The following is a 27,616-nucleotide window of genomic DNA, read 5'->3' on the forward strand; positions in this document are numbered from 1 at the left end:
AGAAAAAAGTTCATGAATATTCTAATAGCTTTTAACAACATTTATTTCCTTTCTCTGCAAGCAGCAAAAGTCTCCATCATTCCTGTTAACACAACAGCCCTAAAAGTCTCTTGGGAAAATATGAGTGAAGATTTCAAGATTACTTTCACTTTAGAGAATGTCACGAGCACAACAAATGAGAACAGCAGCAGTGTGATATTCGGTGGCCTTCAGCAAGGGATGAACTATAATGTTTCTATTGGGGTTGAGTACCAGAACTGCTCTTCCAACACTACTCAATCAGGGACAACAAGTAAGTTTGCTATAAGGTGCAACATAAAACTTTTCTTGAGGAAACCCTCTGAACATAACACTCCCTCCTTGCTTCCCATCCCTCCAATGGCTAGTGGAAAAAAGACATCACTTGGTCTCACCATAACGATCACTTGGTTCCTCGCCTGAGCTTAGCTGATTGCTACATTGGTATTAGTAACTATCTCACCATCAGGGATCCTGCGGGAGGAAAGGGATCGGTCAGAGGTCTCACTCGTGAAGACTCTCCTTGTGAGAGTCAAACGAGGGTAGTGTCAAGCCTGAGGCCAATTATCTGTCAATGGTACAATGCACTATGTCAATGAGCTGTCCTGGCATAACCCTAGCCCTTGGTATTGATAGAGGCACCAACCATTCCTCTTCAGTTAGGAACCGTGCACAGCACCATCAAGACTCCCAAAACGAATGGGTTGTGAGAAGAGAAAAGCTTACCTTTTAAATATATATTTAACATTTTGGGTTGTGAAAATGACACAGAGAAAGCGAAAGGCGCCATACCGTGCAGATGAAAGGGAGCATGCAGACAGTGGATGAGTTTTTATCATTACCTCATACCAGACCTCACATCTTACGCTGGGTACCGGACACGGCAATTCTTCCCACACCTCAGAGTGGGCCCCACACCCTATACCAGGCTACACAGTAAGCCCCACACCATGTCCCACTCCACCTCCATATCCCATACTGGGACCCACACTGCTTCTACCAACCACACCCTGTATTGTTCTCCAGACCAAACCCCATGCCATACCCAAAATGTCACAACGTGCTCTTTGTGAAATAAACTCAAATATTGGAGAAGTGCACACAGGAACATGAGTTAAAGTCTTGACACTCCATGACAACTAACACTCTGGCTTACTCTATTGTACAATTGGATAGTAAACAGTGTGGGTGCGCTCCTGAACATAATGTAATCAGACCACTGATAATAGTGAGCGCCTCTGCTCTGCCAAAAATAATATCCAAGGGAGTCTGAAAACTTGTGACGCCGTGCAACGATGTACTTAAAGTTCGGCGACTACTTCACGAAACCAGTGCTCTGTAGCTCTGCTATGGTATTATTTTTCTCTGCAAGGACACAGCGAGGTTCCCCCTGCCCCCAGTGAATCTCCAGAGTCCTGTTCGGTGGGGATATTAGGCAAAGCGTAAAGCCTGGAATCTGTGCACCCACAAGTTTGGGAACTCAAATACCGTAAGACAGCTGCATAGCCGAGGGACACGCAAGAGTGCGGGGAGTGGGCGGAGGTGTGGTCTCACATGAGCCAGAGATACAGGATCCTCGAGCTATGTGACAGTTACAGCCACTGGGAGCTTTCATTATGCCCCCCACTGCACTGAGCTGGAGTGTTGCAAGTGACAGTCCTGAATTCCGGGGTTCTGAGAACGTGAAAGGCCCAGGAAGTGAGTGACATTCCATCTCTTAAAGGGGCAGTCACTCCTCTGAGGACTCCGTTGCTACATACAGAAAGAGACTGTGCTGCATTCGTGTGGCCTGATGATCCTTACTGGTTGACGAGGTAAAGAACACATTTGCATTTAAGACCACCATTTATTTCCTCGTAACAGCCAAGGTGCTACACTTGAAGGGTAACCACTGCTGTCATGTAGCTAATTGCAGCGGCCAGTTTGTACACAGCAAAATCCCACAATAACGAGATGAATGGAGAGATTATTAGAGGCAGATATGTTTGCCAGGACACTGAGGGAACGGCCAGCTCCACTTTGAGAAGTGCCATGGGATTATTTTTTAATTGACCGGAACTATCTGAAGGAGCCTCAGTTTAAAGTTTCACCTGGTAGATGGCACTTCTGAGAGATATCGACTTTGTCCTGTGGGATAGACATTGTGCTGTTCTTAACCACCATGTAGTGAGCTTGTATCAGATGTGACTTGCTCCTGAAAACCTCACACCCGGACCCTTTCAATGTTCGACCACAGGGTCAGCGATAGCTTACTACACAGCTATAGGGTAGCAACCTTTTTGAACCACAGAATCCAGAATCACACAGGACAAAGAAAGACTAACTCTAATGAACTCTGCCTCTGCATTTCTGTTCACAGATCCATCACCGGTCACCAATCTGTCTCTGGTGAATAGAACAACCATGGGACTGGTAATAAGCTGGGCAGTGCCCAATGATACAAGAGTGTCAGAATACACGTACAACATTACAGTCACGAGTGACACTGGAGCTTTCGCTAAGACCCACTCCACAGGGAGAGGACAGAATATGTCCCATGTGACAGGCCTGAAACCTGGGGTCCAATATAACCTGACGGTGACGTCTGTCACTCCTGAGAACACATGGAGTACTCCTGAGATTGTGGAAGGCACCACAAGTTAGTTACCCCCTCCTTTTAAAGGGACCTGACACTGAGGGCTCAAGTGGTAAAGTCACATACGGGCTGAGACGTGCGAACCAGAAGATACTGGACTCCAATGCAGCATGCACCGTGATAGCTGATGTCAGTCAGGGTCAGTAATTGGGACAGGACAGTTGGCCTTAGTATCTCCTGCCAATGGAGTGTGGGGGTGGGGTGGGGAGTAATCAATTGGGGTCTTGTGCCCAGTGACTCCTGCTGGAAAGTGGTAGTATAGGTGCGCAGTGAGGACAGGAGTGAGTTGTGACATGCTCCTGTTGACTAGGCACTCATTTTCTTAACTTACACATGCAAACGTGGCTGCGATCTTAGGGAGTGACTCAAGACCGTAGCAAGGGCTGACCAAGCAACTTTGCTACAAACAGCACGAGATGTGTGCACGATTACCGTGATCCCATGTCTATGGATTTCCAGGCTTTTTTGTTCTTGGGACGTGAGCATTGCTGCCATTGATTATCCATCCCTAAACTCCCTTGAGAAGACGGTGATGAGCCACCTACAACTGAATGGCTTGCTAACCTGGACCTGGAGTCACAGGGAGACCAGACCAGGTCAGGGTGAGAGATTTCCTCCTCCGGGAGGGCAATTTGTGAACCAGATTATGAAAACCCAGTCGTTTCATGGTTATCATCAATGAACCTAATATTTTATTCCAGATTTACTACTTGGAGCATTAGTCTGGGCCTCTGGGTTACTAATCCAGTAGCATTATCACTATGCTACTAACTCCTGCTGCTGTGTTAGAAAGGGGGGAAATACATTCTGGAGGCTGGGCTACCCCAGAATTCATAGCAATAGATAAAGGGTGAGAAATTGAATTGCGTAGTCATGCTACGAAGGCCTAAATGCCTTCCCCATGGGATGTCCCATGCAGCTTTCCTCATTGACATGGCTGCGTCCCCTCCAGGTGCCTGACCATGTTAAACTGGCATGAATCTGACATCACACAGCTCCCCTCCACCCCCACACCCCACCAGCGACCACTCCCCCCTCACCCTCTCCAGTGTGGCCACTGTTGTTATGTAGCTAAGTGCATTTGCACCGAGCAAGATTCCATTAACAGATCACCTTGTTTTTTGCTGTTGTAGTAATGTTGGGAGGAATATGTGCCTGGATGTTGCTTTTTCTCTGAATGGGGGCTTTATCTTGCATCCCCTCTAACCATGATATAGGCTTAAAGCCTCATCTGACAGAGGTAGCACCTCCAACAATGTAGCACTCCCTCACTGCTGTATGGGAAGATCACCTTTTTTCCCATGTGAGACTGCTGTGATGTGAGCTTACTTCATACATGATTTGTCGTGTGTTGTATGTTCAGCAGGTCTCACAGAGGTTCTGAGTCTTCCATGGTTGAACATTAAGTGTTTATTGATGACACGTAACTGTGTACATACATAGAGAGTATAGCACAACCTATGAGCTAACTCCATGCTTGCTTCAGCACAGGTCTCTGTCCAGTCCACAACATGGAGCTCTAGTCTCAGGTCATGTGTCTCTTTACATCAAACTGTGGGCAGCACTGTTTCCCAGTCCCACATTAACCCTTGCTATGCCAGATAGCCTTATGCTACATGATTTGCTGCCATAAATCTCGTACCTGGACACTTTCAGTTACTGATCACTACTTCATCGATGATCCACATCCAGCAAGCAAATAATAGTACACTCCTTTAGATGGCCACACAGAGTGGAGACCTTTTAACAAGTATGAACTCTTCTTGCACTAACTCTCTCTTTGTCTTTCTGTTCACAGATCCATCTCCTGTCACTGGTCTGTATGTGGTAAGCAGAACAACAGAATCATTGGAAATAAACTGGACAGTTCCCAATGATACAAGATTCTCAGAATACACGTACAACATTACAGTCATAAGTGATACTGGAAATTTCACTCAGACCAACTCCACAGAGAAAGGAGGGAGCACGTTCAACGTGACAGGCCTGAAACCTGGGGTCCAATATAACCTGACGGTGACGTCTGTCACTCCTGAGAACACACGGAGTACTCCTGAGATTGTGGAAGGCACCACAAGTAAGTTACCCCCTCCTTTTAAAGGGACCTGACACTGAGGGCTCAAGTGGTAAAGTCACATACGGGCTGAGACGTGCGAACCAGAAGATACTGGACTCAAACGCAGCCTGCACCGTGATCGCTGATGTCAGTCAGGGTCAGTAATTGGGACAGGACAGTTGGCCTTAGTATCTCCTGCCAATGGAGTGTGGGGGTGGGGTGGGGAGTAATCAATTGGGGTCTTGTGCCCAGTGACTCCTGCTGGAAAGTGGTAGTATAGGTGCGCAGTGAGGACAGGAGTGAGTTGTGACATGCTCCTGTTGACTAGGCACTCATTTTCTTAACTTACACATGCAAACGTGGCTGCGATCTTAGGGAGTGACTCAAGACCGTAGCAAGGGCTGACCAAGCAACTTTGCTACAAACAGCACGAGATTTGTGCACGATTACCGTGATCCCATGTCTATGGATTTCCAGGCTTTTTTGTTCTTGGGACGTGAGCATTGCTGCCATTGATTATCCATCCCTAAACTCCCTTGAGAAGACGGTGATGAGCCACCTACAACTGAATGGCTTGCTAACCTGGACCTGGAGTCACAGGGAGACCGGACCAGGTCAGGGTGAGAGATTTCCTCCTCCGGGAGGGCAATTCGTGAACCAGATTATGAAAACCCAGTCGTTTCATGGTTATCATCAATGAACCTAATATTTTATTCCAGATTTACTACTTGGAGCATTAGTCTGGGCCTCTGGGTTACTAATCCAGTAGCATTATCACTATGCTACTAACTCCTGCTGCTGTGTTAGAAAGGGGGGAAATACATTCTGGAGGCTGGGCTACCCCAGAATTCATAGCAATAGATAAAGGGTGAGAAATTGAATTGCGTAGTCATGCTACGAAGGCCTAAATGCCTTCCCCATGGGATGTCCCATGCAGCTTTCCTCATTGACATGGCTGCGTCCCCTCCAGGTGCCTGACCATGTTAAACTGGCATGAATCTGACATCACACAGCTCCCCTCCACCCCCACACCCCACCAGCAACCACTCCCCCCTCACCCTCTCCAGTGTGGCCACTGTTGTTATGTAGCTAAGTGCATTTGCACCGAGCAAGATCCCATTAACAGATCACCTTGTTTTTTGCTGTTGTAGTAATGTTGGGAGGAATATGTGCCTGGATGTTGCTTTTTCTCTGAATGGGGGCTTTATCTTGCATCCCCTCTAACCATGATATAGGCTTAAAGCCTCATCTGACAGAGGTAGCACCTCCAACAATGTAGCACTCCCTCACTGCTGTATGGGAAGATCACCTTTTTTCCCATGTGAGACTGCTGTAATGTGAGCTTACTTCATACATGATTTGTCGTGTGTTGTATGTTCAGCAGGTCTCACAGAGGTTCTGAGTCTTCCATGGTTGAACATTAAGTGTTTATTGATGACACGTAACTGTGTACATACATAGAGAGTATAGCACAACCTATGAGCTAACTCCATGCTTGCTTCAGCACAGGTCTCTGTCCAGTCCACAACATGGAGCTCTAGTCTCAGGTCATGTGTCTCTTTACATCAAACTGTGGGCAGCACTGTTTCCCAGTCCCACATTAACCCTTGCTATGCCAGATAGCCTTATGCTACATGATTTGCTGCCATAAATCTCGTACCTGGACACTTTCAGTTACTGATCACTACTTCATCGATGATCCACATCCAGCAAGCAAATAATAGTACACTCCTTTAGATGGCCACACAGAGTGGAGACCTTTTAACAAGTATGAACTCTTCTTGCACTAACTCTCTCTTTGTCTTTCTGTTCACAGATCCATCTCCTGTCACTGGTCTGTATGTGGTAAGCAGAACAACAGAATCATTGGAAATAAACTGGACAGTTCCCAATGATACAAGATTCTCAGAATACACGTACAACATTACAGTCATAAGTGATACTGGAAATTTCACTCAGACCAACTCCACAGAGAAAGGAGGGAGCACGTTCAACGTGACAGGCCTGAAACCTGGGGTCCAATATAACCTGACGGTGACGTCTGTCACTCCTGAGAACACACGGAGTACTCCTGAGATTGTGGAAGGCACCACAAGTAAGTTACCCCCTCCTTTTAAAGGGACCTGACACTGAGGGCTCAAGTGGTAAAGTCACATACGGGCTGAGACGTGCGAACCAGAAGATACTGGACTCAAACGCAGCCTGCACCGTGATCGCTGATGTCAGTCAGGGTCAGTAATTGGGACAGGACAGTTGGCCTTAGTATCTCCTGCCAATGGAGTGTGGGGGTGGGGTGGGGAGTAATCAACTGGGGTCTTGTGCCCAGTGACTCCTGCTGGAAAGTGGTAGTATAGGTGCGCAGTGAGGACAGGAGTGAGTTGTGACATGCTCCTGTTGACTAGGCACTCATTTTCTTAACTTACACATGCAAACGTGGCTGCGATCTTAGGGAGTGACTCAAGACCGTAGCAAGGGCTGACCAAGCAACTTTGCTACAAACAGCACGAGATGTGTGCACGATTACCGTGATCCCATGTCTATGGATTTCCAGGCTTTTTTGTTCTTGGGACGTGAGCATTGCTGCCATTGATTATCCATCCCTAAACTCCCTTGAGAAGACGGTGATGAGCCACCTACAACTGAATGGCTTGCTAACCTGGACCTGGAGTCACAGGGAGGCCAGACCAGGTCAGGGTGAGAGATTTCCTCCTCCGGGAGGGCAATTCGTGAACCAGATTATGAAAACCCAGTCGTTTCATGGTTATCATCAATGAACCTAATATTTTATTCCAGATTTACTACTTGGAGCATTAGTCTGGGCCACTGGGTTACTAATCCAGTAGCATTATCACTATGCTACTAACTCCTGCTGCTGTGTTAGAAAGGGGGGAAATACATTCTGGAGGCTGGGCTACCCCAGAATTCATAGCAATAGATAAAGGGTGAGAAATTGAATTGCGTAGTCATGCTACGAAGGCCTAAATGCCTTCCCCATGGGATGTCCCATGCAGCTTTCCTCATTGACATGGCTGCGTCCCCTCCAGGTGCCTGACCATGTTAAACTGGCATGAATCTGACATCACACAGCTCCCCTCCACCCCCACACCCCACCAGCAACCACTCCCCCCTCACCCTCTCCAGTGTGGCCACTGTTGTTATGTAGCTAAGTGCATTTGCACCGAGCAAGATCCCATTAACAGATCACCTTGTTTTTTGCTGTTGTAGTAATGTTGGGAGGAATATGTGCCTGGATGTTGCTTTTTCTCTGAATGGGGGCTTTATCTTGCATCCCCTCTAACCATGATATAGGCTTAAAGCCTCATCTGACAGAGGTAGCACCTCCAACAATGTAGCACTCCCTCACTGCTGTATGGGAAGATCACCTTTTTTCCCATGTGAGACTGCTGTGATGTGAGCTTACTTCATACATGATTTGTCGTGTGTTGTATGTTCAGCAGGTCTCACAGAGGTTCTGAGTCTTCCATGGTTGAACATTAAGTGTTTATTGATGACACGTAACTGTGTACATACATAGAGAGTATAGCACAACCTATGAGCTAACTCCATGCTTGCTTCAGCACAGGTCTCTGTCCAGTCCACAACATGGAGCTCTAGTCTCAGGTCATGTGTCTCTTTACATCACACTGTGGGTAGCACTGTTTCCCAGTCCCACATTAACCCTTGCTATGCCAGATAGCCTTATGCTACATGATTTGCTGCCATAAATCTCGTACCTGGACACTTTCAATTACTGATCACTACTTCATCGATGATCCACATCCAGCAAGCAAATAATAGTACACTCCTTTAGATGGCCACACAGAGTGGAGACCTTTTAACAAGTATGAACTCTTCTTGCACTAACTCTCTCTTTGTCTTTCTGTTCACAGATCCATCTCCTGTCACTGGTCTGTATGTGGTAAGCAGAACAACAGAATCATTGAAAATAAACTGGACAGTTCCCAATGATACAAGATTCTCAGAATACACGTACAACATTACAGTCATAAGTGATACTGGAAATTTCACTCAGACCAACTCCACAGAGAAAGGAGGGAGCACGTTCAACGTGACAGGCCTGAAACCTGGGGTCCAATATAACCTGACGGTGACGTCTGTCACTCCTGAGAACACACGGAGTACTCCTGAGATTGTGGAAGGCACCACAAGTAAGTTACCCCCTCCTTTTAAAGGGACCTGACACTGAGGGCTCAAGTGGTAAAGTCACATACGGGCTGAGACGTGCGAACCAGAAGATACTGGACTCAAACGCAGCCTGCACCGTGATCGCTGATGTCAGTCAGGGTCAGTAATTGGGACAGGACAGTTGGCCTTAGTATCTCCTGCCAATGGAGTGTGGGGGTGGGGTGGGGAGTAATCAATTGGGGTCTTGTGCCCAGTGACTCCTGCTGGAAAGTGGTAGTATAGGTGCGCAGTGAGGACAGGAGTGAGTTGTGACATGCTCCTGTTGACTAGGCACTCATTTTCTTAACTTACACATGCAAACGTGGCTGCGATCTTAGGGAGTGACTCAAGACCGTAGCAAGGGCTGACCAAGCAACTTTGCTACAAACAGCACGAGATGTGTGCACGATTACCGTGATCCCATGTCTATGGATTTCCAGGCTTTTTTGTTCTTGGGACGTGAGCATTGCTGCCATTGATTATCCATCCCTAAACTCCCTTGAGAAGACGGTGATGAGCCACCTACAACTGAATGGCTTGCTAACCTGGACCTGGAGTCACAGGGAGGCCAGACCAGGTCAGGGTGAGAGATTTCCTCCTCCGGGAGGGCAATTCGTGAACCAGATTATGAAAACCCAGTCGTTTCATGGTTATCATCAATGAACCTAATATTTTATTCCAGATTTACTACTTGGAGCATTAGTCTGGGCCTCTGGGTTACTAATCCAGTAGCATTATCACTATGCTACTAACTCCTGCTGCTGTGTTAGAAAGGGGGGAAATACATTCTGGAGGCTGGGCTACCCCAGAATTCATAGCAATAGATAAAGGGTGAGAAATTGAATTGCGTAGTCATGCTACGAAGGCCTAAATGCCTTCCCCATGGGATGTCCCATGCAGCTTTCCTCATTGACATGGCTGCGTCCCCTCCAGGTGCCTGACCATGTTAAACTGGCATGAATCTGACATCACACAGCTCCCCTCCACCCCCACACCCCACCAGCGACCACTCCCCCCTCACCCTCTCCAGTGTGGCCACTGTTGTTATGTAGCTAAGTGCATTTGCACCGAGCAAGATCCCATTAACAGATCACCTTGTTTTTTGCTGTTGTAGTAATGTTGGGAGGAATATGTGCCTGGATGTTGCTTTTTCTCTGAATGGGGGCTTTATCTTGCATCCCCTCTAACCATGATATAGGCTTAAAGCCTCATCTGACAGAGGTAGCACCTCCAACAATGTAGCACTCCCTCACTGCTGTATGGGAAGATCACCTTTTTTCCCATGTGAGACTGCTGTGATGTGAGCTTACTTCATACATGATTTGTCGTGTGTTGTATGTTCAGCAGGTCTCACAGAGGTTCTGAGTCTTCCATGGTTGAACATTAAGTGTTTATTGATGACACGTAACTGTGTACATACATAGAGAGTATAGCACAACCTATGAGCTAACTCCATGCTTGCTTCAGCACAGGTCTCTGTCCAGTCCACAACATGGAGCTCTAGTCTCAGGTCATGTGTCTCTTTACATCACACTGTGGGTAGCACTGTTTCCCAGTCCCACATTAACCCTTGCTATGCCAGATAGCCTTATGCTACATGATTTGCTGCCATAAATCTCGTACCTGGACACTTTCAATTACTGATCACTACTTCATCGATGATCCACATCCAGCAAGCAAATAATAGTACGCTCCTTTAGATGGCCACACAGAGTGGAGACCTTTTAACAAGTATGAACTCTTCTTGCACTAACTCTCTCTTTGTCTTTCTGTTCACAGATCCATCTCCTGTCACTGGTCTGTATGTGGTAAGCAGAACAACAGAATCATTGGAAATAAACTGGACAGTTCCCAATGATACAAGATTCTCAGAATACACGTACAACATTACAGTCATAAGTGATACTGGAAATTTCACTCAGACCAACTCCACAGAGAAAGGAGGGAGCACGTTCAACGTGACAGGCCTGAAACCTGGGGTCCAATATAACCTGACGGTGACGTCTGTCACTCCTGAGAACACACGGAGTACTCCTGAGATTGTGGAAGGCACCACAAGTAAGTTACCCCCTCCTTTTAAAGGGACCTGACACTGAGGGCTCAAGTGGTAAAGTCACATACGGGCTGAGACGTGCGAACCAGAAGATACTGGACTCAAACGCAGCCTGCACCGTGATCGCTGATGTCAGTCAGGGTCAGTAATTGGGACAGGACAGTTGGCCTTAGTATCTCCTGCCAATGGAGTGTGGGGGTGGGGTGGGGAGTAATCAATTGGGGTCTTGTGCCCAGTGACTCCTGCTGGAAAGTGGTAGTATAGGTGCGCAGTGAGGACAGGAGTGAGTTGTGACATGCTCCTGTTGACTAGGCACTCATTTTCTTAACTTACACATGCAAACGTGGCTGCGATCTTAGGGAGTGACTCAAGACCGTAGCAAGGGCTGACCAAGCAACTTTGCTACAAACAGCACGAGATGTGTGCACGATTACCGTGATCCCATGTCTATGGATTTCCAGGCTTTTTTGTTCTTGGGACGTGAGCATTGCTGCCATTGATTATCCATCCCTAAACTCCCTTGAGAAGACGGTGATGAGCCACCTACAACTGAATGGCTTGCTAACCTGGACCTGGAGTCACAGGGAGACCAGACCAGGTCAGGGTGAGAGATTTCCTCCTCCGGGAGGGCAATTCGTGAACCAGATTATGAAAACCCAGTCGTTTCATGGTTATCATCAATGAACCTAATATTTTATTCCAGATTTACTACTTGGAGCATTAGTCTGGGCCTCTGGGTTACTAATCCAGTAGCATTATCACTATGCTACTAACTCCTGCTGCTGTGTTAGAAAGGGGGGAAATACATTCTGGAGGCTGGGCTACCCCAGAATTCATAGCAATAGATAAAGGGTGAGAAATTGAATTGCGTAGTCATGCTACGAAGGCCTAAATGCCTTCCCCATGGGATGTCCCATGCAGCTTTCCTCATTGACATGGCTGCGTCCCCTCCAGGTGCCTGACCATGTTAAACTGGCATGAATCTGACATCACACAGCTCCCCTCCACCCCCACACCCCACCAGCGACCACTCCCCCCTCACCCTCTCCAGTGTGGCCACTGTTGTTATGTAGCTAAGTGCATTTGCACCGAGCAAGATCCCATTAACAGATCACCTTGTTTTTTGCTGTTGTAGTAATGTTGGGAGGAATATGTGCCTGGATGTTGCTTTTTCTCTGAATGGGGGCTTTATCTTGCATCCCCTCTAACCATGATATAGGCTTAAAGCCTCATCTGACAGAGGTAGCACCTCCAACAATGTAGCACTCCCTCACTGCTGTATGGGAAGATCACCTTTTTTCCCATGTGAGACTGCTGTGATGTGAGCTTACTTCATACATGATTTGTCGTGTGTTGTATGTTCAGCAGGTCTCACAAAGGTTCTGAGTCTTCCATGGTTGAACATTAAGTGTTTATTGATGACACGTAACTGTGTACATACATAGAGAGTATAGCACAACCTATGAGCTAACTCCATGCTTGCTTCAGCACAGGTCTCTGTCCAGTCCACAACATGGAGCTCTAGTCTCAGGTCATGTGTCTCTTTACATCACACTGTGGGTAGCACTGTTTCCCAGTCCCACATTAACCCTTGCTATGCCAGATAGCCTTATGCTACATGATTTGCTGCCATAAATCTCGTACCTGGACACTTTCAATTACTGATCACTACTTCATCGATGATCCACATCCAGCAAGCAAATAATAGTACGCTCCTTTAGATGGCCACACAGAGTGGAGACCTTTTAACAAGTATGAACTCTTCTTGCACTAACTCTCTCTTTGTCTTTCTGTTCACAGATCCATCTCCTGTCACTGGTCTGTATGTGGTAAGCAGAACAACAGAATCATTGGAAATAAACTGGACAGTTCCCAATGATACAAGATTCTCAGAATACACGTACAACATTACAGTCATAAGTGATACTGGAAATTTCACTCAGACCAACTCCACAGAGAAAGGAGGGAGCACGTTCAACGTGACAGGCCTGAAACCTGGGGTCCAATATAACCTGACGGTGACGTCTGTCACTCCTGAGAACACACGGAGTACTCCTGAGATTGTGGAAGGCACCACAAGTAAGTTACCCCCTCCTTTTAAAGGGACCTGACACTGAGGGCTCAAGTGGTAAAGTCACATACGGGCTGAGACGTGCGAACCAGAAGATACTGGACTCAAACGCAGCCTGCACCGTGATCGCTGATGTCAGTCAGGGTCAGTAATTGGGACAGGACAGTTGGCCTTAGTATCTCCTGCCAATGGAGTGTGGGGGTGGGGTGGGGAGTAATCAATTGGGGTCTTGTGCCCAGTGACTCCTGCTGGAAAGTGGTAGTATAGGTGCGCAGTGAGGACAGGAGTGAGTTGTGACATGCTCCTGTTGACTAGGCACTCATTTTCTTAACTTACACATGCAAACGTGGCTGCGATCTTAGGGAGTGACTCAAGACCGTAGCAAGGGCTGACCAAGCAACTTTGCTACAAACAGCACGAGATGTGTGCACGATTACCGTGATCCCATGTCTATGGATTTCCAGGCTTTTTTGTTCTTGGGACGTGAGCATTGCTGCCATTGATTATCCATCCCTAAACTCCCTTGAGAAGACGGTGATGAGCCACCTACAACTGAATGGCTTGCTAACCTGGACCTGGAGTCACAGGGAGACCAGACCAGGTCAGGGTGAGAGATTTCCTCCTCCGGGAGGGCAATTTGTGAACCAGATTATGAAAACCCAGTCGTTTCATGGTTATCATCAATGAACCTAATATTTTATTCCAGATTTACTACTTGGAGCATTAGTCTGGGCCTCTGGGTTACTAATCCAGTAGCATTATCACTATGCTACTAACTCCTGCTGCTGTGTTAGAAAGGGGGGAAATACATTCTGGAGGCTGGGCTACCCCAGAATTCATAGCAATAGATAAAGGGTGAGAAATTGAATTGCGTAGTCATGCTACGAAGGCCTAAATGCCTTCCCCATGGGATGTCCCATGCAGCTTTCCTCATTGACATGGCTGCGTCCCCTCCAGGTGCCTGACCATGTTAAACTGGCATGAATCTGACATCACACAGCTCCCCTCCACCCCCACACCCCACCAGCGACCACTCCCCCCTCACCCTCTCCAGTGTGGCCACTGTTGTTATGTAGCTAAGTGCATTTGCACCGAGCAAGATCCCATTAACAGATCACCTTGTTTTTTGCTGTTGTAGTAATGTTGGGAGGAATATGTGCCTGGATGTTGCTTTTTCTCTGAATGGGGGCTTTATCTTGCATCCCCTCTAACCATGATATAGGCTTAAAGCCTCATCTGACAGAGGTAGCACCTCCAACAATGTAGCACTCCCTCACTGCTGTATGGGAAGATCACCTTTTTTCCCATGTGAGACTGCTGTGATGTGAGCTTACTTCATACATGATTTGTCGTGTGTTGTATGTTCAGCAGGTCTCACAGAGGTTCTGAGTCTTCCATGGTTGAACATTAAGTGTTTATTGATGACACGTAACTGTGTACATACATAGAGAGCATAGCACAACCTATGAGCTAACTCCATGCTTGCTTCAGCACAGGTCTCTGTCCAGTCCACAACATGGAGCTCTAGTCTCAGGTCATGTGTCTCTTTACATCACACTGTGGGCAGCACTGTTTCCCAGTCCCACATTAACCCTTGCTATGCCAGATAGCCTTATGCTACATGATTTGCTGCCATAAATCTCGTACCTGGACACTTTCAATTACTGATCACTACTTCATCGATGATCCACATCCAGCAAGCAAATAATAGTACACCCCTTTAGATGGCCACACAGAGTGGAGACCTTTTAACAAGTATGAACTCTTCTTGCACTAACTCTCTCTTTGTCTTTCTGTTCACAGATCCATCTCCTGTCACTGGTCTGTATGTGGTAAGCAGAACAACAGAATCATTGAAAATAAACTGGACAGTTCCCAATGATTCAAGAGTCACAAAATACACGTACAACATCACAGTCAGAAGTGATACTTTAAATTTCACTCAGATCTACTCCACAAAGAAAGAAGGGTTCAACGTGACAGGCCTGAAACCTGGGGTCCAATATAACCTGACGGTGACGTCTGTCACTCCTGAGAACACACTGAGTGCTCCTGAGATTGTGAAAGGCACCACAAGTAAGTTACCCTCCATCTCTTAAAGGGACAGTTACTTCACTGAGGGCTCAGCATGTATGGATTTTGCAAATATAACATACATTTAACTGCAGCATGTAGAGATTTTCAAATTCATTCACAGGACGTGGGCGTTGCTGGCTAGGCCAGCATTTTTTTTACATTGCCCACCCCTAATTGCCATTGAGAAGATGGTGTTGAGCTGCCATCTTGAACCGCTGCAGTCTATGTGGTGCAGGTACACCCACAGCGCTGTTTGGGAGGGAGCTTTAGGATTTTGACCCAGCGACAGAGAAAGGACGGCAATTTGGTTCCAAGTCAGGATGGTGTGTGGCTTGGAGGAGAGTTAGAATGCAAGAGATCGACATAGGGAATAGATGGTGGGGTAGAAGTTTTTAACTCACTCCAAATGGCAATTGATGCTAGATCACTTGTTAATTTAAAGCTGGGGTTGCTGAATTTTGTTGACTGAATGGATCAAGGGATGTGGGGTTGGACCACAGATCAGCTATGACAGCATCGAATGTGACACAGGCTCAAGGGGCTGAATGGCCTCCTCCAGTTTCTATATTCCTGGGCCTGAATTTTTCCCTCTTCGGGCACGGGTGGGTGGTGGCGGCCGTGGAGCTGACTGCCACCCGCGATCGGCTCCTCACCGCCATTTTACACGGCCAGGCCAATGAAGGCCCGGTCAGCGTCATACACAGGCGGTAGCGCTCAGCGCTAACCATGCGGGCGGGGGGAGGAGGGAGAGTCGGGTCCAGAGCGTGCGAGAGAGCGCATCGATCTCCGTGAGGCATGGAATAATTAAATGCAATAAAAATGTCATGAAACATGTCCCCTCATGTGACTGTGACAATGTCACACGAGATGGGACATGTTAATAAAGTGCACAAAAACTTTAATAAACTTTTTTAAAGCCGACATGAAACCTCATCCCGCCAGTGGATGAGGTTTGTTATAAAATCGCTCACCCGCTTGCCTGTTGGGCCCGTGCGCCGAGCCGAAGATCGCACGGGCTCCTCAAAATCTTCGTCAATTGCCAAGTTAAGGGCCTTAACAAAGCCTTTAATTATTGACGGGCGAGCATCACACTGCACAGCGTGCCCGCCGACCGAAATATTGCAATGCCGCGCGCTGACCTCGGAACGCTAAATATCAGGACGTCTTAAGCGCTGACGTGTGGGGACCGCCACTCGCACATCAGCCAGAAAATCCAGCCCATCATAGTTCGAGAAAAGCACAGCTGGAATTTTAGGAGATTTCCCCGAGTTTTTCTCTGAAGAGGGGCTTTGTTTCACATCCACTTGAACCACCAGATGGAGCCCCGGTTTCAAGCCTGATCTGTAAGGTGGAACCTCCGACACTGCCGCAGATACTGCACTGATATTGCCTTCGCCTCACATGGGAAATACTGCGCTGTTTGAAGAATGGTTCCACCTCTGATGTGAACGTGTCTCAGATGTGAGTCCATTCATTGTCCCCTCAAAGGGGCACTGCAAAACCACAGGCAGCAGCCATAGTGCTGTCCTATAGCGGGTCATAGTGTCAAGGGACACACAGGGTGATGAACCTCTCGCACTAACTCTCTCTTTGCCTTTCTGTTCACAGATCCATCTCCGGTCACTGGTCTGTCTGTGGTAAGCAGAACAACAGAATCTTTGAAAATAAAATGGACAGTTCCCAATGATACAAGAGTCTCAGAATACATGTACAACATCACAGTCAGTAGTAATACTGGAAGTTTCACTCAGACCCACTCCACAGAGAAAGGAGGGAGCACGTTTAATGTGACAGGCCTGAAACCTGGGGTCCAATATAACCTGACGGTGAAGTCAGTCACTCCTGAGAACACACTGAGTACTCCTGAGATTGTGAAAGGCACCACAAGTAAGTTACCCTCCATCTCTTAAAGGGACAGTCACTCCATTGAAGGCTCAGTGTATATGGGTTTTGCAGTTATAACTGACATTTACCTGCAGTCTGTAGAGTTTTTAAAAATTCTTTCACAGGACATGAGCATTGCTGACTAGGCGAGCATCTTGTTATATTGCCCACCCCTAACTGCCCTTGAGAAGGTGGTGGTGAGCCGCCATCTTGAACCGCTGCAGTCTATGTGGTGCAGGTACACCCACAGCGCTGTTTGGGAGGGAGCTCTACGATTTTGACCCAGGAGCAGAGAAGGAACGGTGATATAGTTCCAAGTCAGGATGGTGTGTGGCTTAGATGAGAGTTAGAATGCAAGAGATCGTCATAGAAAACAGCTCTTTAGAGAGAATCCACTATGCATATCAACGGGAACACCTTTATTAAAGCTACAGTGCCTATAGGTTTTATACAGAGTTCATTACAGATTTAGGTGCTAGGTTAACTCCAACTGCATTGTTGTGACACAGAAGGTGGTAAAGGCTGAGTTATTTAAAATCTGAGAAGGAAACTTCAAACAACTGTCATAACCTATATTTTCAATTAGTATGTTTTGAGTTGCAGCTCTAAATTCAGGAATAAGACCACCAGTTCTCAAGCAGTTTTTACATCAAACTACATGAGACATTTATTAATTTACAAAAAGTTAAATATATGCACATGGCTACAAATTACTACTATCATACTTTTTTAATAACTTCCCAAATTATTTTCCACGAAGTCAACAATAACCAATAGACTTAACCAGACACCAGGCAAAGCATTTTCACTTTACGAATTCAAAATGAGGTCCCTTTCAATTTGATTCCTTTGCAGACAGTTGTAGGCTTACAGCTGCTTTGATGTTACATTCCTCTGCTCTACACACACAAGCTCCCTTCTATTATACCCAGCACTCCCCTTTGAATGTAAGTTCTCATTGTATCACCTGACCCTTTGAACAGCTTTCAAAGTACCAATTTTATTATTAATATAAACATTGCTTGGTATTTCCAAGCTAGGTGCAAGATTTCACTCCCACTCTTGAATGCCCTGATCAACAAAATGCAAATGTACCTCTACCTCCGCTTACACATCAAACCTACTATACATCAAAACACCCAGACTAGCTGGCTTTAATCCAATTAAGGCACACACAGACACCTCCACAGACTAAACGTCTATGTTAAAGAAAGTAATATCCGATAACATTATATACATTAATAGCTTCATGACACCTATAGTCACAGGAGAAAACACACTCGTAGATCTCAGATCTGAAGGGTTAAAGGGTGCAGAGCGAGAGTGACAGAGACAAGGGAGTTCGACCAAAGGTCACATTAGTACCGACTGTATGAAGAAAGACAAACTCGCATATATGAAGACCATTTCATATTCTCGAGTGATCCCAAAACACTTCACAACCAATGAATTAGCCTCGAATTGTTGTGACAATTTTGCAGTAAAATGCTGTCGCTTTGAAGGGCACATTGGCCTTGGAGGGAGCACAGTGTAGATTTACCGGAGCGATAACTGGACTCCAAAACTTAAATTACAAGGAGAGATTACGCAAACTAGATATATGGAAGGTTTAGAGGTGATTTGATCAAAATTTTGAAGACATTAGGGGAGACTGCTGGGGCTAAATAGGAGGGAACTATTTTGGCTGGTTAGGGAATCTAGGACTGTGGGGGATGATCTAAAAGTTTCAGGAATGAGATAAGGAAACATTTCTACACATGGTGGTGGTAGGGCGGGAAGGGTAGAAGTTTTTAACTCACTCCAAATGGCAAATGATGCTAGATCACTTGTTAATTTAAAGCTGGGGTTGCTGAATTTTGTTGACTGAATGGATCAAGGGATGTGGGGTTGGACCACAGATCAGCTATGACAGTATCGAATGTGACACACCGCTTGGCCTTTTCACCTGCCCGCCGACCGTTAGCCTGAAATTAATAGGCCTTTTCATTATTGGCGGGCGCACAGCCTCCTCCAGCGCGCGCCCACCGAACGAAACATCGCCAGACATCGCGATGATGTTGGGACGCACGCCCATTGTCATCACACGTCATGTTACATGTCGGGCCTGCCCCCACACGCTGACTGTCAATTCCCGGCCCTAGTTAATTTGGACACAGGAAGATCCCATAAACAGATGGTAGTTCGAGAAAAGCACACCTGGAATTTTAGGAGATTTCCCCGCGTTTTTCTCTGAAAAGGGGTTTTGTTTCACATCCACTTGAACCACCAGATGGAGCCCCGGTTTCAAGCCTGATCTGTAAGGTGGAACCTCCGACACTGCTGCAGATACTGCACTGATATTGCCTTCGCCTCACATGGGAAATACTGCGCTGTTTGAAGAATGTTTCCACCTCTAATGTGAACGTGTCTCAGATGTGAGTCCATTCATTGTCCCCTCAAAGGGGCACTGCAAAACCACAGGCAGCAGCCATAGTGCTGTCCTATAGCGGGTCATAGTGTCAAGGGACACACAGGGTGATGAACCTCTCGCACTAACTCTCTCTTTGCCTTTCTGTTCACAGATCCATCTCCGGTCACTGGTCTGTCTGTGGTAAGCAGAACAACAGAATCATTGAAAATAAAATGGACAGTTCCCAGTGATACAAGAGTCTCAGAATACACGTACAACATCACAGTCAGTAGTAATGCTGGAAGTTTCACTCAGACCCACTCCACAGAGAAAGGAGGGAGCACGTTTAATGTGACAGGCCTGAAACCTGGGGTCCAATATAACCTGACGGTGAAGTCAGTCACTCCTGAGAACACACTGAGTACTCCTGAGATTGTGAAAGGCACCACAAGTAAGTTACCCTCCATCTCTTAAAGGGACAGTCACTCCATTGAAGGCTCAGAATCGTGCAAGCCATGAAGGCACTGGACTCAAACACTGGGCTTGTGCCGAGATTGCTGATGTCAGCCAGGCATCCATTGGGCCCGTGAAGTTGGCCTCAGTGCCACTGCTTAATGGAAAGGAGGGAAAGCGTCAGCCCGGCTCCCTGCACAGGTCAACTCTCCAGTGACTGTGGCTGGAAACGCAAGTGTGGATGCCAAGTGAATGCAGAAGTGGGTTGTGTGGCCCCTCAAAGCCACATAGCCCACCACTGTCCGCTGTCACACATGAGAAAGTAGGTGAGGGTTTGGAGAGAAATTGACAGTACAACTCATGGAAGCCCTTTTTTCTATATCTGATATATTATGGGCTAGCTCATGACCTGTCTTACACTCAGTGGGAGATCTGCGTGCGATTATCATCACCTCCCATGTGGATGGATTTTGCGGTTAATCCCCGGTAAATACCGCAAGTTAATGAGTTAGATTGCTGGACTGAGTGGGTGGCCATTGTGACAATCTGTTAAATCTACAGTATCTGGGGAAGGACAGAATCTTGTGTGTAGAAGGTGTGTTTCATCTCGTTAGGGTTTCCTAAAGAACTTCATAGCTAATGAATTACACTCAGAAGGTAATTGCTGCTCTAATATAGCTAAACGCAACAGCCACTGGACACAGTAAGATCCCACCAACAGAAATGACTGGAATGAACTTGGAAGTGTTTATTAAAAGTGAAATCTTAGAGGTAATGTTGTACAGCGGATTTGAAAGGGACACACGATCTTTTATGTGCACTTGAATCTTTGAACTATGTCTTGGGTTAATGTTTCACCTGACCATAAAACCATAAGACATAGGAGCAGAAATTAGGCCATTCGGCCCATGGAGTCTGCTCCACCATTCAATCATGGCTGATAAGTTTCTCAGCCCCATTCTCCCACCTTCTCCCTGTAACCTTTGATCCCCTTACCAATCAAGAACCTATCTATCTCGGTCTTAAATACACTCAATGACCTGGCCTCCAAAGCCTTCTGTGGCATTGAATTCCATAGATTCACCACTCTCTAGCTAAAGAAGTTTCTCCTCATCTCCTCATCTCTGTGCCCTCGAGTCCTAGTCTCTCCTACTAATGGAAACATCTTCCCCATGTCCACTCTATCCAGGCCTTTCAGTATTCTGTAAGTTTCAATCAGATCCTCCCTCATCCTTCTAAACTCCATCGAGTATAGACCCAGAGTCCTCAAACGTTCCTCATATGTTAAGCCTTTCATTCCTGCGATCATTCTCGTGAACCTCCTCTGGACCCTCTCCAGTGCCAGCACATCCTTCCTGAGATACAGGGCCCAAAATTGCTCACAATATTCTAAATGTGGTCTGACCAGAGCCTTATAAAGCCTCAGCAGCACATCCCTACTTTTATATTCTAGTCCTCTTGAAATAAATGCCAACGTTGCATTTGCCTTCCTAACTACCGCGTCAACCTGCAAGTTAACCTTAAGAGAATCCTGGACTAGGACTCCCAAGTCCCTTTGCACTCCAGATTTCTGAATTCTCTCCCCATTTAGAAAATAGACTATGCCTCTATTCTTCCTACCAAAGTGCATGACCTCACACTTCCCCATGTTGTATTCCATCTGCCACTTCTTTGCCCATTCTCCTAGCCTGTCTAAATCCTTCTGCAGCCTCCCCGCCTCCTCAATACTACCTGTCCCTCCACCTATCTTTGTATCATCTGCAAACTTAGCCAGAATTCCCTCAGTTCCTTCATCTAGATCATTAATGTATAAAGTGAAATGTTGTGGTCCCAACACTGACCCTTGCGGAACTCCACTAGTCACCGGCCACCATCCTGAGAAGGACCCCCTTATCCCCACTCTCTGCCTCCTGCCAGACAGTCAATCTTCTATCCATGCTAGTACCTTGCCTCTAATACCATGGGCTCTTATCTTACTGAGCAGCCTCCTGTGCGTCACTTTGTCAAAGGCCTTCTGGAAGTCCAAGTAGATAACATTCATTGGCTCCCCTATGTCTAACCTGCTCGTTACCTCCTCAAAGAATTCTAACAGATTTGTCAGGCATGACCTCCCCTTGATGAAACCATGCTGACTTTGCCCTATTTTACCATGCACTTCCAAGTATTCTGAAATCTCATCCTTAATAATGGACTCTAAAATCTTACCAACGACCGAGGTCAGGCCAATCAGCCTGTAATTTGCCGTCTTTTGCCTCACTCCCTTCTTAAACATGGGGGTTACATTAGCGATTTTCCAGTCCTCTGGGTCCCTCCCTGACTCCAGAGATTCCTGAAAGATCACCACTAATGCCTCCACTATCTCTTCAGCTATCTCCTTCAGAACTCTGGGGTGTAATCCATCTGGTCCAGGTGATTTATCCACCTTCAGACCTTTCAGTTTTCCTAGCACCTTGTCCTTGGTAATGGCCACCATACTCACCTCTGCCCCCCGACTCTCTTGAATTTTGGGGATGTTACTCATGTCTTCCACCGTGAAGACTGACGCAAAGTACCTATTCAGTTCCTCCGCCATTTCTTTGTTCCCCACTACTACTTCTCCAGCGTCATTTTCCAGTGGCCCAATGTCCACTTTTGCTTCTCTCTTACCCTTTATATATCTAAAAAAACTCTTGCAATCTTCTTTTATATTACTGGCTAGTTTACCCTCATATTTAATCTTCTTATTTCTTTTTTAGTTGTCCTCTGTTGGTCTTTGTAGGCTTCCCAATCCCCTGGCTTCCCACTGCTCTTCGCCGCATTGTATGCTTTCTCTTTAGCTTTTATGCTGTCCCTGACTTCCCTTGTCAGCCATGGTTGCCTCGTCCTCCCTTTAGTATGCTTCTTCTTCCTAGGGATGAATTTTTGCTGTGTCTCCCAAATTACTCCCAGAAACTCCTGCCATTGCTGTTCCACTATCTTTCCTGCTAGGCTCATCTCCCAGTCAATTCTGGCCAGCTCCTCCCTCATGCCTCTGTAGTTGCCTTTATTCAACTGTAATACCGTTACATCTGATTCCAGCTTTTTCCTCTCAAATTGCAGGGTAAATGCTATCATATTATGGTCACTTCCTCCTAAGGGTTCCTTCACCTTAAGCTCCCTTATCAAATCTGCCTCATTACACATCACTAAATCTAGAATTGCCTGTTCCCTAGTGGGTTCCACCACAAGCTGCTCCAAAAAGTCATCTCGTAGACATTCCACAAATTTCTTTTCTTGGGATCCACTACCAACCTGATTTTCCCAGTCTACCTGCATATTGAAATCCCCCATGATCACTGTAACCTTGCCTTTCCTGCACGCCTTTTCTATCTCCTGGTGTATCTTGTGCCCCACATCCTGACTACTGTTCGGAGGCCTGTACATAACTCCCATAATGGTTTTTTTACCTTTGCGGTTCCTCAACTCTACCTACACAGATTCTACATCATCTGACCCTACGTCATCTGACCCTACATCATTTCTTGCTATCGATTTAATTTCATTTCTTACTAACAAAGCAACCCCACCCCCTCTGCCAACCTGCCTATCTTTTCGATAGGATGTATATCCTTGGATATTTAGCTCCCAGTCCTGATGCCCCTGCAACCATGTCTCCACAATGCCCACCACATCATACCTGCAGTGCAGCCCTCCCTTGGTACGGCCCTGAGATAGGGGCATTACCCCATGTGATAGGCATGTGACCTTGTGCCTCAGTCATGACTTTTTACAGAAAATCTCACACCTGGGGAATCTCCATTGTGAACCCCACAGGCAGAAGCCAAAGAATGGCACACACTTTGTCTTGGTCACAGGACACACAGAGCAGAAGGTGTCTCCCAATAATTAACTCTTTCTTTGCCTTTCTGTTCACTGATCCTTCTCTGGACACTGGTCTGTCTGTGCTGAACAGGACAACAGAGTCACTGGTAATAAAATGGACAGCGCCTACTGATATAAGAGCCTTAGATTACACATATGATATTACAGTCACAATTGACACTGGAGCTTGCTTTAGGACCAACTCCACAGGGAGAGGAGAGAACATGTTCCAAGTAACAGACCTGAAACCTGGGGTCAAATATAACCTGACGCTGAAGTCAGTCACTCCTGTGAACACAATGTCCTGCGAATGTCAATGGCACCACAAGTAAGTTGCGCTCCATCTCTTAATGGGTCAGTCGCTCCCCCTGTGACACAGTGAGTGAAGCCTGTATCAGGCTGAGTCAGGCAAACCTGAAGGGACCAGCCTCAAACTGGCCCATGTTGACTCTGCCCCATCTCAGCCAGAACACTAGTTGTGATAAGCCTCAGTGCCTCGGTAGTGAAATGGAGGAGAAAATGAGGCAGAGTGCCTGCACTTGTTGACTGTCCAATGACCGTCACTGGAAGGTGCGAATGTGGGTGCCAAGTGAGGAGAGAATTGGAATAAGAACAGAAGATGCTGGAAAAGCTCAGCAGGCCTGGCAGTGTCTGTGGAGAGAGGAACAGAGTTAACGTTTCGAGTCCGTCTGACTCTTTTTCAGAGCTGAAGAGAGGTAGAAATGTGATGGATTTAATACTGTTGAAGAGGGGGTGGAGCAGGTGGAGCAAACTAGAAGGCCAGGGATAGGTGGGAGCTCAGGAAAGATTTGACAAAGGTGTCATGGACAAAAGACAAAGGGAGTGGCAATGATAGTGTTAAAGACTAAGGCAGATGTTAATAGTGGCATAAAGGTCAGTTAGCATAATGTATTAATAGCAGAACAAGGGTCAGATTTTAAATTTAAAAAGCCAACCCAGCAAGGTTACCATATGCACCCACTCGACAGTGGAATCCTAAAGGATTTTTAAGACAACTTTAGTTATTGGACAAAGCAAACTTCTACAAAAGTGGCGAGAGGCTTTTCCCCAAGGCTGGTGTACCTTTCAAGATGTTACACGGCCACACCCCACATAACCTTCCATCCTTCTTAATATACGATTCTCTCTCTTTAATGTGTAAAATCCCATTGTTCTACATGTCTTCGGAAGTTTACTTTTCCCGTCATATAAAAATCTTTCATGTTGTCAATATGGCCTCTTTCCTTTTGGGAAAAATAAGCATAAGATCAATGGGGTAAGGTTATTGTTAGTTGTAAGCATCCTACCATCCCGTTGAAAATCAAACAATCCCTTCACTTACCTAAAAATGCAAATTTCATTCACACCTTATCTGTGGAACCTTCATCCTAGCTTATCCATCTCCATTTCAAAAGTCTGCTTTACACCTAACTCTTTTGATAATTTCAACCTTTCAGTCTATCTGACTCCAATTCAATTAAATCAGTTTGAATTTAATTCAACCATCCACAATTATACCCATAAGCCGACGATAATATTGTGAAAAATATTATAGTTTCATGACACAACTATCATTAATTGTTGTAAAACCCCATCTGGTTCACTAATGTGCATTTAGGGATGGGAAATCTGCCATCCTTACCCTGTCTGGCCTACACGTGACTCCAGACCCGCAGCAATGCAGCTGACTCTTAACTGTCCTCTGAAATAGCCTAGCCGGCCACTCAGTTCAAGGATAATTAGGAATGGGCAACAAATGCTGGTGCCCACATCTCGCGAAAGAATATTTTTTTTAAAAAACTGACCAATTATTGGCCGGCTTCTTATCTCCCACATTCAGCTAGAGATTTGCATGCTGTGTTCTTACTGTCAAGTTGGAGACCAAGATGATGCTATGGAGACTGTATTGTCCCATCATTCATTGCAGCAATGAAAGTCTCCCATGAAATCTCCAGTGCGGAGGTGACTTTACACTAATTAACTCTCCGCCTCTACCTATCTGTTGACAGACCCTTCTCCAGTCACTGTTTTGTCTGTGACTAACAGGACAACAAACTCTCTGGCATTGCAGTGGAACGCATCCAGTGATATGAGAGCCTCGAACTACACATACAGGGTCAAAGCTGAGTCCTCGAACTCCAGTAAAACCTATCACACGTTACCGGGTACGACTGAATACCAAGTGGAACACCTCCAACCTGGGGTGCAATATAAGCTGAGCGTGCAGTCCGTCACTCCCGAGAACACAAACAGCACAGCCGTGAGTTTGAGGGACGCCACAAGTAAGTAACACACTGCAACTCTTAAAGTGACTACGGCCATGGGGTGGCAACAGTTCAGGTGCTTATTTAATCATTTGGTGTTGTTGCGTTCTTAAACCTCCCACCCACTAGTTTTCATCCTTCCTATCCTGAAGGCGCTGACTCTCGTTGGGTATACTGTTTCACACCCAGCTTGGGGAATCCTTTCTGGGCATGGTATATCAGTGGACTAGCCAACTATGGTGGGGCGGGGGGTGGGGCGGGGGTGGGGAAGCACAGTATTTAATTCTGTTCTCAACTAACACCCAAGGACACGCACGTTCTCGCAACAGTCACCGGACAGTGCTGAGAAGTGCTCTGGGATATCCTGAGGTCACTATATAAATGCAAGTCCCCCTCATTCTCTCTCCCTCACAGAGCTAGGAGTGACTGTGTTCCCAGTGATAGGCCTGGAGTTGTTAACTGTGATTAAATGTGTTCCCGGAGTCCTCATGACATGACTTGCCCCCATGCTCCAGCCATTAGTCGGCCAACACGTCCATCCTTGTGACGTGCGGCCTTCCTACACCAATTGGAAAGCAAAAAGACTCATTACCCAATTGGATGAAGCTTGACTATAAGCCAAATGGCCTTTTTATAACCCGTTTTCAATATTTTTATAGCTGGTAAAGTGAAATGTTGAAAGAAAATGAAAATAAAAATCTTTCTTAACGTCCCGATGATTTCTCTCCAGTGTGGCATACAGCAGTGTCCTGGAGATGGATCTCCAATTCCTGGAGACCCCAGTCCAATCCTGGAGGGTTAGCGGCCTTCTATATGCGAATAATCTAGGGCACGATTTAACACGGGACTGGTATCGGTGATGACTGAGAGGGCGCTGAGTGTACCTGAGAATGTTACCCAAGACATTCCTTAAAGGGACAGTATCTTGGACAGCGTATCGATACTCTCCCGGGATACAGTAAATTACATAGAGATTAGAACAGAAACAGTCCATGGGTTTGCCCAGTGGTCTGCAAGGAGAGTGTTTAATTATTGCAATCATATAACACAGAAGACGACCAATTATCCCATCAGTTTGTCAGCTCCCTGAAAGAACTATCCGATTATTCCCGATCGCCAACTCCTTCTCCACTGCCCTGAAGATTTTTTATTTTCATTTATGTATTTAATTCCTTTTTGAAAGTTAATATTGAATTAGCTTCTACCACCCTATTAGGCAGAGACTGATAGAGACCAAGCCATCTCTCCCTCTCTCCACCCGCCCTCTGCCTCCCCTGCCCCCCCATCGCCTCCCGACATCTCCCCCACCTGTGACCCCCCCCCTCTGTCAATCCCCCTCACTCCCCTTCTCTTATCCCCCTCTCTCACCGCCCCCTCTCTCACCACCACCTCTCTCACCACCACCTCTCTCACCGCCCCCTCTCTCACCACCCCCTCTCTCACCACCCCCTCTCTCACCGCCCCCTCTCTCGCCGCCCCCTTCTCTCACTGCCCCCTTCTCTCCCTGTCTCCTCTCTCGCCGCCCCCCTTCCCCCTTCTCTCATCCCCCTCTCTCACTGCCCCCTCTCTCACCGCCCTCTCTCTCACCACCACCTCTCTCACCACCCCCTCTCTCACCACCCCCTCTCTCACTGCCCCCTCTCTCGCCGCCCCCTTCTCTCACTGCCCCCTTCTCTCCCTGTCTCCTCTCTC

General features: G+C 46.7%; 1 protein-coding gene across 1 annotated transcript in view; it reads left to right on the forward strand.

Moving 5' to 3' along the window:
• LOC144669349 (receptor-type tyrosine-protein phosphatase H-like) overlaps positions 1-27,616 on the forward strand; it is a 54,299-nt gene that overhangs the window by 1,392 nt on the left and 25,291 nt on the right. Inside the window, exons 2-12 of the mRNA XM_078531712.1 lie at positions 62-292; positions 2,378-2,656; positions 4,452-4,730; positions 6,526-6,804; positions 8,600-8,878; positions 10,674-10,952; positions 12,748-13,026; positions 14,822-15,094; positions 16,703-16,981; positions 19,540-19,818; positions 25,670-25,942. Of these exons, the coding sequence (XP_078387838.1) occupies positions 62-292; positions 2,378-2,656; positions 4,452-4,730; positions 6,526-6,804; positions 8,600-8,878; positions 10,674-10,952; positions 12,748-13,026; positions 14,822-15,094; positions 16,703-16,981; positions 19,540-19,818; positions 25,670-25,942 (3,009 nt within the window). The remainder of the gene's footprint in view (positions 1-61; positions 293-2,377; positions 2,657-4,451; positions 4,731-6,525; positions 6,805-8,599; positions 8,879-10,673; positions 10,953-12,747; positions 13,027-14,821; positions 15,095-16,702; positions 16,982-19,539; positions 19,819-25,669; positions 25,943-27,616) is intronic.

The sequence above is a fragment of the Cetorhinus maximus genome, chromosome 29 (assembly GCF_964194155.1).
Source record: "Cetorhinus maximus chromosome 29, sCetMax3.hap1.1, whole genome shotgun sequence".
Classification (NCBI taxonomy): domain Eukaryota; kingdom Metazoa; phylum Chordata; class Chondrichthyes; order Lamniformes; family Cetorhinidae; genus Cetorhinus; species Cetorhinus maximus.